This window comes from Zalophus californianus, chromosome 14 (assembly GCF_009762305.2).
Source record: "Zalophus californianus isolate mZalCal1 chromosome 14, mZalCal1.pri.v2, whole genome shotgun sequence".
In the NCBI taxonomy this organism is placed as follows: Eukaryota; Metazoa; Chordata; class Mammalia; order Carnivora; family Otariidae; genus Zalophus; species Zalophus californianus.
In genome coordinates this window covers 10,715,804-10,734,799 of record NC_045608.1, presented here as the reverse complement: position 1 = coordinate 10,734,799, position 18,996 = coordinate 10,715,804, and the positions used below count along the sequence as shown (strand labels likewise).

At 47.2% G+C, this 18,996-nt stretch overlaps 1 protein-coding gene across 7 annotated transcripts in view; it reads right to left on the bottom strand.

The window, feature by feature from the left end:
• The window catches only part of TPCN1 (two pore segment channel 1), a 64,201-nt gene that overhangs the window by 26,671 nt on the left and 18,534 nt on the right, over positions 1–18,996 (bottom strand). For all 7 annotated transcript variants that reach the window (XM_027577121.2, XM_027577120.2, XM_027577119.2 and 4 more), the window contains one exon: positions 3,839–3,954. In XM_027577121.2, coding sequence (XP_027432922.1) covers positions 3,839–3,954 — 116 coding nt within the window. The remainder of the gene's footprint in view (positions 1–3,838; positions 3,955–18,996) is intronic.

The following is an 18,996-nucleotide window of genomic DNA, read 5'->3' as shown; positions in this document are numbered from 1 at the left end:
GGAATTGGTGGGCACAGGGATGAGGGTCACCCCGCCTCATCTGCTCCATCACATCTGCACTCCATCCAGCAGGGAACGCGGAGTGGAAACTCACTCGGTAATGCTCTGCATGCACTGCCTTGCTTTAGCGCTTTGGAACTGGGAGCAATGCTGCCCCCCACCTCCTCCCCCACTCCAACCTGGCCTGGAGACATCTGCTCATCACCCCTGGGGGTGCTGCTGGCAACTAGCGTGCAAATCCCAGGGGTGCCACACAACATCCTAAAATGCACAGGAGAGGCCCCCACCACAAAGAGTTATCCGGCCCCAAGTGTCAGCAGTGCTGAGCTGAGAGCACCTGGCTCGTTCACTTCCAGCACAGACACTCAGCATAGACTCTTCCCACTGGCTTCATTTCCTGGAGGGGAAAGTGGTGGAGCCAGAATGGACACCCAGGTCTCCTGACCCAGAGCCCTCTGGAAGCATTCCAGCTGTCCTGGAATGAGGTCAGACCTTCAACTCTTCCAGCTATTCGGCTCTTCTGGGATGAAGGCCACCCTCCCCATGCTCACAACCCTTATTCCAGGGAAGTGAGACTAACCCACACCACAGCGATTCTGGCCAAAGCTGTAGGCTGCAGGAAGGAGGGCTCTGGGTCCAGAGGGGCCCACTGTGCTATCTTTGGAAAGCACTCTGGCCTGGCAAGGGACGTTGTCAACTCTCACCCAGCACGATGCCTGGTACACACAGTAGGTGTTTAATGGATGTTTGGTAGGATGAACCACTCCTGCCAGAGATCACTTCCCCAGGCCCCAGCTTGCCCGGGGACTGTCCAGTAGCTGCGGGGTGGGGAGCTCTGACCTCGGCTGTGGTTTGCAGGGTAGCTTTCAGCGAGTCACTTCCCTGAAGCCAGACACATCACTACGCTCCTTACCAAAAAATAAAGACAAACCACAGACTCGACAGGGGCAGGCCAGACAAAGGGAACAAACATCCCGGCAGTCAAACGGCAGGCACGTTTGGCAAGCCTCGCTAGAGGTCCTGTGATCTGTGCAGGGCTGTGGTTTGTACCAGCACCACTGTGGCTGGGGGGGACATGCAGGGGGGCCTGGGAAGCTTCGGGTTTGGATTACTAGAAAATGCAATTCTTGGGAATGTCTTCCAGTAAATAGCCAGGAATGAAGATCTGGCTAGTGGAAACCACTGACAGGAGGGCTCGGGTTTTACCTCTAAGATGAGGAATTGCCAGGCAAGACAGAAGATAAGGTCTCTAGTGCCAAGGATAGAGTGAAATATTACTCATGGCACTGGATTCTGATCCAAACCCCAAGGAGAACACTGGCCTTGTTTCCTCGCTGCTGATCACGAACTACATTAGGAGAAATAAGAAGACAGGCCAGTGTCTATGACTTCTGGCTTCACTCTCTGCTCTCTGGGGCAAAAATTCCACCCAGGGAACCAGTACTGCCTCAGAGGCACGAGGACTGCGGAACAGAGCAGAGCACACGATGCCCGAGGATGAGCGAGTCAACAGGTAAAATTGGGGAAGAGGGGAAACCACAGGCACCAGGTACCCTTCAAGTGGCAAGGGGCCGATTACCCAAGCACACCAACCACCTGGTTCAGGGGCCATGCTGCAGCTCAGCCACAGAGCAGGAAAAAGAAGACTATCTGACACCAGAAATAGCCCCGCTACTATTCCTAGGCATCCAGGTTCTGCTTTTATTTTTATTATTTTTAAAAAACGCATCGTTGGTAAGATAATTCGAATAACACAGAGGATTATAAGGCAGTAAAAATTCTGTCAGCCAAAGAAAATCACCTTTAATATTTAGATGAATAACTCTGCAGATGTAAGTGGGGATCTGTGTGCACGTGCATGCGCACACACAGATATATGTTGCTATATACGTGTACGAACTGAAGCGTGTGTGGGTGTGTGTATAAATGTTATACAAAAATTATCACACTACACCTGCAGTTCTGTAGCCTCTTTTTCCACAACCACATGGCCCATTTTCGAATGGATACAAGTGGTCAGTTATAGAAATGAAGCAACAACGTACAGATGAAAGCGTGTCGTTGGAGGCGAGCTGGACATGGTTTAAATCCACGCTCTGTGACTTACTAGCTGGGTGGCCTTGGACTCCTTTAGCTCCCTGAGTGTCAGTTGCTAGTCTGTAAATAGGAGACAATCAAGCCACCTTGGGGGGTTTGTTAGAATGGGGCCCACTTAAAAAATAGGTATTTTTATTACTAATGTTCTCAGCCACTTAAGAAGAGATTACAAGATTTCTGAAGTCCCCAGGCCATCCTAACTCTGTGTTTTGACCCATCCCGTGCTCTTCTCCAGCATCTAGTGAACCTTGGAGAAGGTGACAGTGCACAGGGATCCCTGGGGGATCAACAGGCATGCCTGAACTCGCCGAAATGTCCCTGAAACATTTCTATTGCCTTAACCTGGATCGGAATGCACCTGCTGAGGGGTACAACTCCTGTGACGCTGCATAAAACATAAGAAGCATAAAGACAACTGAACGACTACTGAATAAATACCCAAACACAATGAAATCTTTCAAAAGAAGTAACAAAACACATACTTGCAATGTGAGAGTTGCTTCAAAGAGAAAAGATTAGGGAAAATTATGATTCGAATGAGTTTCAGAAAGATTCCTTTTCCTCACCTAGACTCTTACTCTGTGTACACAAGAAACAGAAATCTTAACAGTGACAAGAAGGGCAAGATTAAAATGGTGGTGCCACAGACGGGGAGACAGGCAGTTAAGAGGCAATATCCCTTTTGGAGAACACTCGGTAACTGTACATCAAGGGCCCTAAAAATGTTGATTCCTCCCATCTGGTAATTCCACTTCCTAGAGGCTTGCCTAATAAAACAATCCTGGACATCAAAGAGAGAAAGAGAAATAGCTCTTTGCATGGATGGTCCTCGGATTATAAATTTACAATAGGGAAATGCATGATATATAATAAGGGAAGCATAAAAAGGGAAAATATTCAGCCTTATCAGGATAGTTTAAGTAAATTAGGATACATTTACCAGATATAATTATAAAGTCATTAAAATTTGTTTATAGGAGTTATAATAACCTAAAAAAAAAGCTTCTGTTACACACTATGGGAAAGAAAAGACTATACAACCGTAGATACCATGTGACTTTAAAATTACTTTACAAAACACATAAAACCTATGTATTATTCTTCAGTAATTTTTTTTTGTTTTTTTGTTTTGTTTTGTTGTTTTTTTCTTTTCTTCAGTGATGTTGACAGTGACTTAGGTGAATGTTTTTTTCCGTAGCCCCTTTGTGCTTAAACTTACTGCAATGAGCATGTATTACTTCTTATATTTTAGAAAGTATTTTTTTTTGAAAGGGAAAAAAAAACCCCAAAAAACAACCAAGTACCAAGCAAGGAACAGCAAACACGAAAGCAAGAGCAAATTAACAGGAAAGGAATAAAGGTGTCTAAGTTCCACTGGCTGACAAACCCCTGCTACAGTGTAATGTATTTAGAGAAACTCCCCCTCAAGAACTGGATGCCAGTGTGCCCCTGAGAAGGGGGACCAGGGCAGGGAAGGCCAAGTGGGTAGACTCAGGGAGACTCGGGGGCAGGTAGGGCCACATCCTGGGGGAGGGGGGGTCACAAGAAAGCCCACGCACATCGCCCTCCCCAACTGGGCACGATCGCGTTGGCTCTCCCCATCTTACAGATGAGAAGCTCACACACGGAGCAGAGGCAGGAACCAGAGTCAGAACTGAATTTCTGGGGATGTAACAGAGCCCTGGCTATGCAACTTGGCCAACAGGCACCGGAAACAGAGATCCCGATCGGAGATACTCACCTGGAGGTAGATTGCTGCCTCTTGATAATTGATCTCCCAGTTGTGACCGGTGGGACTCTCACCCCCTGAGCCTAGACTGGGGGTCCGGGAGTCATGGATGGCATAGCTGCCTCCATCTGCATAGGAAGAAGACAGAGATTCACTTACAACTTCGGCACAAGAGGATAAAGACACCATTCACCAGAAGAAAAGGCTCGTATGCTCATACATATATCCCATTATCTACAAGTCAATGCTTGATCTCGTGGAATAATAGCAAGGATTAGCATGGCTAATTAAAACTGCTTTTCGGGCGCCTGGGTGGCTCAGTTGGTTAAGCGACTGCCTTCGGCTCAGGTCATGATCCTGGAGTCCCGGGATCGAGTCCCGCATCGGGCTCCCTGCTCGGCAGGGAGTCTGCTTCTCCCTCTGATCCTCTTCCCTCTCGTGCTCTCTATCTCTCATTCTCTCTCTCTCAAATAAATAAATAAAATCTTTAAAAAAAAAAAAATAAAACTGCTTTTCATTCTCTCGTTAAATGAAAAAAGCAAGTGCAAAAGAACACATATAATATGCTATCTTTTGTGTAAAAAAAAAAGGAGGAAACAAGAAAACATACAGATATCTATCTTTACAAAAAGAAACAAAAAGGATAAATTTACTTACAAGGGGTGTGGGGAGCAGCATGGAAGTGTCACTCAAAGGGGGTGATCTTTTTGAACACTTTTTAAAAAAGATTTATTTATTTATTTTAGAGAGAGAGCGAGTGAGCAAGCAGGAGGGGCCGAGGGAGAGGGAGAGGGAGAGAGAGAGAATCTCAAGCAGACTGCACTGAGCATGGAGCCTGCTGACACAGGATCAGATCATGACCTGAGCCGAAATCAAAAGTCAGACACTTAACCGACTGAGCCACCCAGGTGCCCCTTTTTTGTACACTTTTGACTTTTGGAAGCATGTTAATATTCTACTTGGTTAAAACATAAAAATAATTGGATTTGTTCCCTGGTGCAGGGTCACCTGTATTTTTTTTCCCCTGCTGACGCCCATGCCTCTTTACTTCCACAACACAGAACCCATCTGCCTTTGGAGAACATCCTCTCCCTACTCTCTACCCATTCTTTGTCTCTGGCTGACTCCACCCCTGGCTCCACGGCCAGTACAATAAAAGCACCTCACTTCCCTGGACAGGGACCGGTCCAGGCAGGGGTGCTGTCCCAAGCCCAGCCAGTCAGGGCTGAAGTTGGACTTTCCCTGGACCACTGGGGAAGGAGGGGCTCTTTCCCTGTTGCTGTGGGTCGCTGCCTCCACCCCACCACGTGAGGGAAGCCTGCCTGAGAAGGAAGCCAATGGGGAACAAAAGAATCACAGAGGTAACAGTAGTTTCACCCTGGGATTGAGATATGCCCAATAGCCACCTCCTAGCATTTCCAAAATCTGAGCCTATAAAGGTCCTTTTATACTTAAGCCTGTCTGAACTGGGTTTGTCACAACCCTCAAGTGTGTCTACTGATACATGGTAAGCAAAGGCACTGAGAAATGACTTTCAACTTGTTAATTTATTGGGAAGTTTTATCATCATCTAAGATGAGAATCTGGTTGCCCACAATTCACACTTAAACTGATCCACCTCCAAAAAAAATAAAGAATGAAATATGTTTGGATAAGGAGATATGAAAAGATGGCAGGAAGCAGATGTGTAAAGCTCACCAAATAGACAGGAAAGGGGAGGAAACTGGCAGGGGTCCTATGGCTGCAGGGTCATACCTGGTCCTTCTAAGCTTGAACTGCCAGCCAAGGGCAGTCGGGTCCTGCAAAGCTCTTCTCCACTTCTAAAAACAACTTTATGTAGATATATTTGACACACAGTAAAATGCAGAATCCAACATATTCTGATACATGCACACTTGTGAAACCATCACTATAATCAAGATCACACATCCATCACCCCTTCATGCCCACCCTTGCCCACCCATGCCCAGGCAACCACTGATCTGCACTCTGTCACCATTAGATGGATCTGCATCTCAGAATTTTACATAGATAGAATCACGGAGTATGTATGCTTTTTTGGTTTGGCTTCTCTCCCTCAGCGTAACTACTTTGAAATTCATCCATGTTGTATGGTGTACTGGTAGCTCATTCTGGTGTTTTGGCTGAGGAGTATTCTATGGTATGGATGTACCTCAGTTCATCCAATCACCTGTTGGTAGACACTGAGATTGCTTCCAGTTTGGGGCTGTTTCAAATGAAGCTGTTATGAACATGCATGCACAGGGCTTTGCATGGACACATGCTTTCAATTCTTTTGCGTAAATACCTAGGGGTGAAATAGCTAGATCGTATGTTTAACTTTTTAAGAAACTGCCAGACTGTTTTCCAAATGACTTGCAGTGCAGGGGAGTCCCCATTCCTCCACAACATCACCCATACCTCACATGCTCAGTCTTCTTAATCTTGACCGTTCTAATACTTTTAATATGCATTAGGACTAATAATCTTGAGCATCTTTCCATATGCCTATTTGCCATTTGCTTGTTTTAGTTGAAGCATCTTCAAATCTTTTGTTTCTTTTTTGGGTTATTTTCTTATTTTTGAATTTTGAGATTGTGTATATATTATATATATATAATATACATATACACACATACATATACATGTATCCTCTAAATATACACAAGTCTTTATCTATTATTAATATATTTACTCCAGCTTTTATTTTTTTTAATTTAATTTTATTATGTTAGTCACCATATAATACATCATTAGTTTTTGATGTAGTGTTCCATGATTCATTGTTTTCATATAACACCCACTGCTCCATGCAGTACGTGCCCTCCTTAATACCCATCACCAGGCTAACCCCTGCCCCCACCCCCTCCCCTCTAAAACACTCAGTTTGTTTCTCAGAGTCCACAGTCTCTCTGATTATTTCTCCTGATTAGTGATTAGTGTGGCTTTTTCTATTCCTTTACTTTTAATCTCTTAGTGTCTTTATATTTAAACTGTGTTTCTTGGAGGCAGCATATGGTTTGATCTTGCTTCCTCCCGGAGTCTGAAAAATCTCTGCCTTTTAACTGGATTATTTAGATTACTCATATTTAATGTAATTATTGATAGAGTTAGATTTAAATATATTGTCTTGCTATTTTTTTATAGTTGTCCCATCTGTTCTTCATTCCCTTTTTCTGTCTTCTTTTGGATCACTGAATATTTATTATGATTCCATTTTATCTCCTTTGTTGGCTTAGCTACAATGCTTTCTTCTGTTATTTAGAGGTTGCTTTAGGGTTTACGGTACACATTTTTAATTTACCACAGTCTATTTTCAAGTGATACCGTGTCACCTCATGCATAGGATAAGAAACTTTTCCTTATAACAGAACACTTCCCTCTCTCCCCTCCCAACCTTCAGGGCTTCTGGAAACACAGGGATTTCCAGTTCACAGACCTACTATGGATTGAGCTTCATCTCCATTGCTAGGATGTGTAACTAGGAGAATCTTTCTGGAAGGGACTGCACCAATGGAAGCACATAAGAAAAGTAAGGAGTTAACACCACTTGTGAGCTCTGTGCTTTGTGCTCCATGTTGATGTAATCCTTACAATTCCAAACAGTATGTACTATCATAAATGCTACTGTATGAGGAGGTTAAGCAATTCACCCAAGGTCACACAGCTCTAAGGGGCCAAGCCGGGATTTGACCCCAGGAAGCCTGGCTCCAGAACAGATGCATTTAACCATTATGCTCTATGACCACCCCTTAAGAGAGAAGAGTCTGGGAAGAAGGACAGCTGACAATAGTTTTAAACCAGTGGTAACAAACATTTATTGAGGCTTACCGCATGAGAAAACTTACGCTGTGGCAGACTGTATTCTCCAAATCCAGCCACAGCATGATCTTTCATCCTACGTGCTCTTCTAGAACCTTGCCACTTCCTCACAAACGGGTGGAGCCTGTGTCTCCCTCTTGAAACCAGGTGAGACTCTGTGCCTATCTTGTCCAACGCAGGATGGAGGATATAATGCTAATGACTTCTGAGGCTAGGTCATAAGTATGTCCCCACCTTTTTCTACTGGGACCCTTGCTCCTTGAACCTAGCCACCATGTTGTGTGGTGGAGAGGCCCGTAGAGAAGAAGCAAGGCCCCCTGTCCACAGCCCAGCTGAGCCCACAGCCCACAGCCTGCAACTTGCCAGTCAGGTGAATGACCCATCTCAAAACCAAATCCTCTAGCTCCGGACAAGTGTCCAAACTGACACCACATGACGCAGAGATAAGCCCCTCCATCAGACCCTGCCCAATGCAGGCTCTTGCACAAAGTATCTCAAGGCAATATCTGCTATCTTCAGGCACTATGTTTTAGGATGCTGTGCTGTATAATGATAGATAACACATATCTAAGTGCTTTATACCCACTGACCCAAATAATGCTCCCGACAACCCTGCAGAAAGGCCAGGCACCTTCCTGAGGCCAAGCAGTGAGCGGGAAGCAGGGCTGGGATACTGAACTGGGTGATTAGTTCCTCATCAGCAGGCTACGTGCCCCTTCCATTTCTTCTTGAGAAATGGAAGCCTTGAAAGGGTGTCAGGGTAGTGCCAAAAATTTGAAATATACAGCAGCAGTTCCATCCCTCAACAAAGTTACAAACAGGAGGTGGCACATCTGGCTGCAGCTCGCCCTTGTCCTTCTCTACCCGAGGTTTTCCCGACTCCGCTCCCAGTGTCCATTTCTGGAAGAACTAAGCCCTAGGCGCGGACAGGAGAAGGTCAAACTGCCTTCCTGGATGTGCTGGTGTGGACCAGGGAAGCAGGAGCCGAAATGTGCCTCCCCAGTAGGCGAAGCCGCCGGTAGGCAGCTGGACGGTGCTGTGACGTCGCGTGCCTGCGCCTGCCGTCCACGACCTTCACACGCTGCGGCTGTCCTAGGTGAAAGAAATCACGGGGCCAGTGTGGGGTGGGCGGCGATGAGCCGGCACAGATGGCAGCGGACATTAGTGCCACTTTCCCAGCCGGTACTAGACGCTGGCATCTGTGTGAGCCCCTGCCTCAGAGACCCTCTGTGCGAACCTTCCCAGCCCTTCCTTCCTCTCGGGGCTCTCGGCAGATGGATCCAGCTTCTTCCTCCCACACAGGAGCTCCCTCAGCCCTCCCAGTTTCTCCCCTCTGGCCTTCATCACTTCCACCGCACACCACTGTGCCCAGGGGAGCTATGACATCCCCCCATGCAGGCCGCTCCTTGCCACCTGCTCACGCTCACACCAGTGGGTTTTTATCTGGGAGCAGGTGCCCCGTGGCATCTTCCGCTCAAAGCCCCAAACAACAGCTCCTTCCCATTTCTGAAATCCACAGGGACCACTGGGGCAGGGAGAAGGACCAGGCTTCCAGGCTTTGATGGAAAGCTTTGACATTGCCTTGCTCTCCACCATCATGACCAGTGAGTCACCAGCTCTGGCAGGATCTCCTCTCTCAAACCCATCTCCACTCCCCACCATCGCTGGCCTCCTGCCTTTCACCTATAAGACAGCAATAGCCCCCAGACTGGCTCTCGCTGCCCCGGGCCTTTCCTGGCCACCTGACCCCAGGCATCTTGTTGGAGGATGACGTTGGCAAAGCATCAATAGAGTTGTGCTCTGCTGCTTAAAATCTCGAATGCCTTGCCCTCAGGAAAAACTCAGACTTCTTCACCCTTGCAAGGAGCTGATATGCATCCGGGCAAGCAAGGGTCTTTAGAATCACATTCCTTCCCAAGCTCTAACAGACGGGTAGCTCGTCAGCCTGGCGCTTACAGGCCGGGCTCCAGAGGGCAGCTGGTTACTATGGAGCGCTGAGGACGCAGGGGCCCCCCACGTGACAGTGAGCACCACAGAGATAAAACGTGTGCTCCAAGACCACAGGTCACACAGGGCTGGCTGGCTGATGTGTGAGAGCAGATGTGTTGCAGGGCGGCAAAGGGTGGAACGAGGACCCCAGAGGGGATGTAACAGGGAGGGCCTTTCCACCAAGCAGAGCTGACCAACAATGCCCTGGGCAGTGGGGGCTTTAGTGTCATGTCTGCTTTGCTAAAGTAAGTTAGTAAATGCTAGAAAGCAGCTCGGGAGAAGAGATATGTAACCTACAATGGTAGAAATATTAGATTGGCAACAGACCTATCCACAGAGACCTGGCAGGCCAGAAAGGACTGGCAAGATATCTTCAGAGCACTAAACGAGAAAAATATGCAGCCAAGAATACTATATCCAGCTAGGCTGTTACTGAAAATAGAAGGAGAGATAAAAAGCTTCCAGGACAAACAAAAACTAAAGGAATTTGCAAACACGAAACCAGCCCTCCAAGAAATATTGAAAGGGGTCCTCTAAGCAAAGAGACAGCCTAAAAGCAGCATAGATCAGAAAGGAACACAGACAATATACAGTAAAAGTCACCTTTCAGGCAATACAATGGCACTAAATTCATACCTTTCAATAGTTACCCTGAATGTAAATGAGCTAAATGCCCCAATCAAAAGACACAGGCTATCAGATTGGATTAAAAAACAAGACCCATCGATATGCTGTCTGCAAGAGACTCATTTTAGACCCAAAGACATCCCCAGATTGAAAGTGAGGGGGTGGAAAACTATTTACCATGCTAATGGACACCAAAAGAAAGCTGGGGTGGCAATCCTTATATCAGACAAACTAGATTTTAAAACAAAGACTGTAATAAGAGATGAGGAAGGACACTATATCCTACTTAAAGGGTCTATCCAACAAGAAGATCTAACAATTGTAAATATCTATGCCCCTAACATGGGAGCAGCCAATTATATAAGGCAATTAATAACAAAAGCGAAGAAACACATTGACAACAATACAATAATAGTGGGGGACTTTAACACCCCCCCGACTGAAATGGACAGATCATCTAAGCAAAAGATCAACAAGGAAATAAAGACTTTAAATGACACACTGGACCAAATGAACTTCACAGACATATTCAGAACATTCCATCCCAAAGCAACAGAATACACATTCTTCTCTAGTGCCCATGGAACATTCTCCAGAATTGATCACATCCTAGGTCACAAATCAGGTCTCAACCGGTACCAAAAGACTGGGATCATTCCCTGCATATTTTCAGACCACAATGCTTTGAAACTAGAACTCAATCACAGGAGGAAAGTCGGAAAGAACTCAAATACATGGAGGCTAAAGAGCATCCTACTAAAGAATGAATGGGTCAACCAGGAAATTAAAGAAGAATTAAAAAAATTCATGGAAGCCAATGAAAATGAAAACACAACTGTCCAAAATCTTTGGGATAGCAAAGGCAGTCCTGAGAGGAAAGTATATAGCAATACAAGCCTTTCTCAAGAAACAAGAAAGGTCTCAAATACACAACCTAACTCTACACCTAAAGGAGCTGGAGAAAGAACAGCAAAGAAAGCCTAAACCCAGCAGGAGAAGAGAAATAATAAAGATCAGAGCAGAAATCAATGAACTAGAAACCAAAAGAAGAGTAAAACAGATCAACGAAACTAGGAGCTGATTCTTTGAAAGAATTAACAAGATTGATAAACCCCTGGCCAGACTTAACAAAAAGAAAAGAGAAATGACCCAAATCAACAAAATCATGAATGAAAGAGGAGAGATCACAACCAACACCAAAGAAATACAAACAATTATAAGAACATATTATGAGCAACTCTATGCCAGCAAATTAGATAACCTGGAAGAAATGCGTGCATTCCTAGAGATGTATCAACTACCAAAATTGAACCAGGAAGAAATAGAAAACCTGAACAGACCTATAGCCACTAAGGAAATTGAAGCAGTCATCAAAAATCTCCCAAGAAACAAAAGCCCGGGGCCAGATGGCTTCCCAGGGGAATTCTATCAGACATTTAAAGAAGAATTAATACCTATTCTCCTGAATAGGTTCCAAAAAATAGAAATGGAAGGAAAACTTCCAAACTCATTTTATGAGGCCACCATTACCTTGATCCCAAAACCAGACAAAGACCCCATCAAAAAGGAGAATTACAGACCAATATCCTTGATGAACATGGATGCAAAAATTCTCACCAAAATACTAGCCAATAGGATCCAACAGTACATTAAAAGGATTATTCACCACGACCAAGTGGGATTTATCCCTGGGCTGCAAGGCTGGTTCAACATCCACAAATCAATCAACGTGATACAATACATTAACAAAAGAAAGAACAAGAATCATAGGATCTTCTCAATAGATGCAGAAAAAGCATTTGACAAAGTACAGCATCCTTTCTTGATCAAAACTCTTCAGAGTATAGGGATAGAGGGTACATACCTCAATATCATAAAAGCCATCTATGAAAAACCTACAGCAAATATCATTCTCAATGGGGAAAAGCTGAGAGCTTTTCCCCTAAGGTCAGGAACGCGGCAGGGATGTCCACTCTCACCACTGCTATTCAACATAGTATTAGAAGTCCTAGCCACAGCAACCAGACAACAAAAAGAAATCAAAGGCATCCAAATCGGCAAAGAGGAAGTCAAACTCTCACTCTTTGCAGATGATATGATACTGTATGTGGAAAACCCAAAAGACTCCACCCCAAAACTGCTAGAACTCATACAAGAATTCAGTCAAGTAGCAGGCTATAAAATCGATGCACAGAAATCAGTGGCATTCCTATACACCAACAACAAGACAGAAGAGAGACAAATCAAGGAGTCGATCCCATTTACAATTGCACCCAAAACCATAAGATACCTAGGAATAAATTTAACCAAAGAGGCAAAGGATCTGTACTCAGAAAACTATAAAATACTCAGGAAAGAAATTGAAGAAGACACAAAGAAATGGAAAAACGTTCCATGCTCATGGATTGGGAGAACCAACATTGTGAAGATGTCAATGCTACCTAGAGCAATCTACACATTCAAGGCAATCCCCATCAAAATACCATCCACTTTTTTCAAAGAAATGGAACAAATAATCCTAAAATTTGTATGGAACCAGAAGAGACCCCGAATAGCCAGAGGAATATTGAAAAAGAAAAGCAAAGCTGGCGGCATCACAATTCCGGACTTCCAGCTCTATTACAAAGCTGTCATCATCAAGACAGTATGGTACTGGCACAAAAACAGACACAGAGATTAATGGAACAGAATCGAGAGCCCAGAAATGGACCCTCAACTCTATGGTCAACTCATCTTTGACAAAGCAGGAAAGAATGTCCAATGGAAAAAAGACAGTCTCTTCAACAAATGGTGTTGGGAAAATTGGACAGCCACATGCAGAAGAATGAAACTGGACCATTTCCTTACACACCACACACAAAAATAGACTCCAAATGGTTGAAAGACCTAAACGTGAGATAGGAGTCCATCAAAATCCTACAGGAGAACACAGGTAGCCACCTCTTCGACCTCAGCCGCAGCAACTTCTTCCTAGAAACATCGCCAAAGGCAAGGGAAGCAAGGGCAAAAATGAACTATTGGGATTTCATCAAGATAAAAAGCTTTTGCACAGCAAAAGAAACAGTCCAGAAAACCAAAAGACAACCGACAGAATGGGAGAAAATATTTGCAAATGACATATCAGATAAAGGGCTAGTATCCAAAATCGAAAAAGAACTTATCAAACTCAACACCCAAAGAACAAATAATCCAATCAAGAAATGGGCAGAAGACATGAACAGACATTTTTCCAAAGAAGACATCCAAATGGCCAACAGACACACGAAAAAGTGCTCAACATCGCTCGGCATCATGGAAATCCAAATCAAAACCTCAATGAGATACCAACTCACACCAGTCAGAATGGCTAAAATTAACAAGTCAGGAAACAACAGATGTTGGCGGGGATGTGGAGAAAGGGGAACCCTCCTATGCTGTTGGTGGGAATGCAAGCTGGTGCAACCCCTCTGGGAAACAGTATGGAGGTTCCTCAAACAGTTGAAAATAGAGCTACCATACGATCCGGCAATTGCACTACTGGGTATTTACCCCAAAGATACAAACGTAGGGATCCGAAGGCGTACGTGCACCCCAATGTTTATAGCAGCAATGTCCACAATAGCCAAACTGTGGAGAGAGCCAAGATGTCCATCGACAGATGAATGGACAAAGAAGATGTGGTATATATACACAATGGAATATTATGCAGCCATCAAAAGGAATGAGATCTTGCCATTTGCAATGACGTGGATGGAACTGGAGGGTGTTATGTTGAGTGAAATAAGTCAATCAGAGAAAGACATGTACCATATGACCTCACTGATATGAGGAATTCTTAATCTCAGGAAACAAACTGAGTGTTGCTGGAGTGGTGGGGGGTGGGAGGGATGGGGTGGCTGGGTGATAGACATTGGGTAGGGTGTGTGCTATGGTGAGCGCTGTGAATTGTGCAAGACTGTTGAATCACAGATCTGTACTTCTGCAACAAATAATGCAACATATGTTAAGAAAAAAGAAAAAGAAGAAGATAGCAGGAGGGGAAGAATGAAGGGGAGTAAGTCAGAGGGGGAGACGAACCATGAGAGACGATGGACTCTGAAAAACAAACTGAGGGTTCTAGAGGGGAGGAGGGTGGGGGGATGGGTTAGCCTGGTGATAGGTATTAAAGAGGGCACATTCTGCATGGAGCACTGGGTGTTATGCACAAACAATGAATCATGGAACACTACATCAAAAACTAATGATGTAATATATGGTGATTAACATAACAATAAAAAAATTTTAAAAACATAAGGTAAGTTAGTAAATGCTAGGCCCTATTACAGCAGGGCACATAGTTGTTATTTCATTCTAAATATGATCTCTAAGTTGGAAATAATTCTTCATAAAATTATTTTAAACCAACAATTGCCTTGTTCAAGCACTCATTTGTTTGGTGGGCATCCCCGGGGGCAGAGGGTGGTGCCCAGGTGCCCTGGGTGGGGACTGGAGGAACCTGGAAAGCCCCGGCCCTGCAGGGGCACCTGTCTGCTGAGGCAGCAAGTGCCCCATCAGCACGGGGCCTCAAGAAGAGGTTCTACAGCCATCCATGGGGATGTTTCAACAGAAAGGAGGTTCACCCAGCAAGTAGGGAGTTGGACCAGCTGCCCTTGCAATTCCCAGCATCTATGTATTTACAGGTACATAGAGACTCCGAGGGGACGGGCAGGTAGGAGCAGATGGCCTTAAAGACAACTCAAAATTCATGACCTTCCCGTGGGGCAGGGCCTAGCCGCCTAGACCTTGCTAGTTATCAACAACCTTCCACAAACACCGCCTGGCTGCAGGGATAGGGTAAGGGCATCTCTTAGCACACTCTTCCCTCTCCCTCCCCTGATTAACCGCAGCCCCACAGATCTACAGAGCCCAGAGCTCAGCAACTCAGCTTCTGACCAAATAAGGGACCTTCGCACTTACACTCCATATCCCCTGTGCCAGGCACTCTCCTCCACACTCCATATACACATGAACTTCATCCTCCCAACTGACCATGATTGTCCCCATTTTACAGATGAGGCAATGGCAGCACAGAGCGATGTGTGAACTTGCCCCAAGTGTCACACATTTAGCAAGTGAACCAGGTCTGTGTTCGGAAGCACCATGCTAAATCGCAGAGGGTTACCCCGTGTGCTTGGCAGGTGGGGAGCTGGGGCGTGAACAGTGTATGGGAGTCAGGAGGCTCAGCCCCTCATATGCCCTTCATTCATTACACTGAATGATGCCTAGAATCTGGCTGCACCCGGCCGGTAAGATCCCACAGCTTACCCACTCAAGCCCCCTGCCGTGGCCCGAGCCACCTCTCCCCCCGGGAAGCACAACTCCTGCCAACTGGGCTCCTGGCTCCCCGCCCTGCCTGTGTCTAGTCCCTAGGCCAGTCAGAAAAGTCCTTTGTTGTGTGTGTGTGTGTTTTAAGTAAACTTTGTAGTTCAGTATAACAATAATCCTTTAAAAACCTAAGCCAGATGATACCACTCCTCTGCCCCAAATAGACTGCAGCCTCCAATTCCCAAGAAAACTCTAAAGTCCTTCCCTGGATTAAAACAGCCTATGAGACTGAGATGTCTCGCCCCACCCACCCTCTTGCTCCAGACACCTGGCCTCCTTATTGTCCTGGGACAGGCCTGGAAGGTTCTGCCTAAGGACCTCTGCACTTCCTGTTCCCTCTGCCCTCCCCGGATTTCTCATATCCTTGGAAGTCACTGGCACGCCCTGTCCTCCTCATGCTGCTGTGTACTTCCCCCTGAGGTTGCATCACCACATGGAAGGGCATTTATTTACTCGTTGGCCTATTTAGTGCCTGTTTCCCTGCCTGAAATGTCAGCTCTGTGAGACCAGGGACTTTGGTCTTGTGGAGTCCCCAGGGCCCAGAACAGTGTTGGGCATGATGGACGGACGAATGCTCCACAAACACCTGCACTGAAGTGAAATGAAGCTCTTCCCCGAGGATTCCAGAAGCAAACTCCTGGGCCAGTGACCGGAGGGCAGGGCCTAGGAAGCATGCACAGAGCCTGGCGGGTAACCCCCTCGGGACTGCAGAGGGAGTGCCAGAGGGTGTTAAGGAGCAGTGACTTGATCTCTGTGTTTCCTTAAGATCATTCTTTTAGGGCACCTGGGTGGCTCAGATGGTTAAGCGTCTGCCTTCGGCTCGGGTCATGATCCCGGGGTCCTAGGATCGAGTCCCGCATCAGGCTCCCTGCTCCTTGGGAGCCTGCTTCTCCCTCTGCCTCTCTCTCTCTCTCTCTCTCTCTCTCTGTCTCTCATGAATAAATAAATAAAAAGTTTAAAAAAAAAAGATCATTCTTTTGAGGATTTGCTGGAGAGGCACTATTTCGTATAAGAGCAATTCAGGGCAGAACCTTAAAAAGAGAAAGAAAATGTGACTGGCAGAGCCAAGAGGAAAGAATGGAGGAGTCTCCCCTCCAGGGTGGACTTTGTTCTAACCATTCAACCTGATGCTTGCTCAGAACACAGAACTTGGCTTGCTTACTAGGTCCCCAAAGGCAAAGCCCTATAGCTTGTTTGTGGCTCTTATATGTGGGGAGGGCTGAAAGGCCCTGGGGGGTGGGCAGGAGCGGTGGGCAGGCTGCATGGCTTTTCAGGAAAGCCCTGGGAGATTTCACAGAGCCCCCTTCACACCTGGCTCCAGCGGCTGGGTGGCACATTTAGGGATTATACAAAGGGCGCAAATGGAAGGCAAGGAGCCCCTGGCTTGCCCTGTTCCTTTTATAGGCAGCCCTCACGCAGAGGGGGCAGCCCTGCAGCCAAGTCCAGAAGCACTTTCAGTGCCCTGCAGATGGGGGGGGGTGGGGTGGGCTGGGGCACCACGTGGGTCCTAATTCCCTGCCCCCGAACACTGCTTCCCACTTCCTAGGCTGGAAAAGTGGCCACAGAGGTGATGGAAATGCTCCAAATCCCAAGTGCTTTATTGCTGCAGTATAAGGCATGTTCAAAGAAAGGCTCAGTAGCTACCGAAAGGGGCAGGACAATTACAGCCCATAAAGGAGAGGAAGGCAGGGGTGCAGGAGGCAGGTCAGGCGCCAGAGGGTCGAGGGGGCAGCCGAGCCCAAGGACACAGCCAGTGGGGTGCCTGGGGGCACAAGGCCCTGCCTGCTGGGGAACAGATCCCATGGGCTTCCTTAGAAAAGACTCCCTCAAAGCAGGATGTGAGAGGCGGCGGGGAGACTCCTAGTTCCCCTGACTGGTCACTACTAGGCATGAAGGGCCAGGGGATAACGTGTCCCCACATCCTGGTTACAGCCCACGCATCGTACCCACTGGGTCTGCTCTGGATCGTCTGTTTGGGGAGCCTGAGACCCCGGGGGCTGCGAGCACCTACCTGTCCTGCTGCCCTGCCCACCGACTCCTGCCCACCCTGGCCAAATCTGCACTTCCTGGGAGAAATACCAGCCTCCAGGTCTCCAGGTGAATGACAGGTCCTCGCATGGGTGCTCCCTGCATGGGGAGAGTCCTGGACAACAAAGCGGACAGGGGGCTGTCACCACAGCACCCCAGGTCTGGCCCAACCAGGGATTACTAGAGACCTCATGAGGATCAACACATGCAACCTCAGACTTAGGCACTGTCCTCACCCGGAGCAGGGAGAGCTCTTCCAGGTGAGCTGGAAAGGCAAGGTCAAGGCACATCACAAGGGCCCAGCTGGTGGAGACGGGATGGCCTCACCACAGGGCCGTCGGGGAGCTGGCCCTCCACTACCTCCTCCAGAAAGACAATGGCTGCTGGCCCTGGCCTCTGCATGTCCGCATTCCTGGGAGGTGGCCGGCCTGGGAGCAGGAAGGAAGAAGGGAAAAAGACACAGCAGGTGCAGGAGGGTGGGAGGAGCAGGCTTCCAGGCCTCCCAGCAAGTCAGCTTCTCCACTGGCTCTCGCTGGAAGGAGTTTTAAAAGAGGTTTTAAAAGGGACGGAGAAAGCTGACCAGGAACACTCTTGGCAACCAGGAAGATCCCATTCTGTGCCTCCGGGTAAAGTTCCCGAAGAGAAACATTTTGCTCTGTGCCTCCGCTGCCCTGAGCAGAGAGCTCTCCTGTGAAAACCAGGCTGCGGCCGCTGCGGCCTCTTCAGCCAACAGACCTTAGCCACTAAAGATTTATGCAACACCTACTCCTTCACTGCCCTCCCTGAATCCTGGCAACCAGCCCAGGGAGGTGGAACATAAAATTACCAGCAGGAGGCGGGGAAGGAGCTGAAAGAAAAAGCTGACCAGGCAGGCATTAGAATACAAAACAAGAGTAACAAAAAAACGACTCCAAGTAGGAGAGAAGTTCCCATTCAGAGGACAGGCCGCCAAACCAGGATGACCTGTTTGCACAGATGGTAACGCTTCCTCCACTGATGTAACAGGGCCCAGACGCTCCCTGCAAAACAGCTGGCTGCTTTGCATGCAGCCTCTGAAATGACCCTGCGGGGAATCCAAGGTTTCCGTTCGCTGGCGCACAGCGTGCAGCCGCATCCTGACGGCGCTGGGTAAATAGAAACAGTTTCCATATGCCTCCATAAAACTGCACCAGGGAGGAGCGGGAAAGAACCGGCAAGAGGGGAGGGCTTCTGTGATTCAACCCCCACCTGGCAAGGGCAGGGTCTGCGTGGGCGGGGGAAGCCACTGAGACCTCCCTCTGGGGCCCAGGACCAGAGGTTCCTGTGCATAAAAGGCCTACGAGCTCCTGGAGCTCCTGGATGGGGAAGAAGGCCAGACTGTG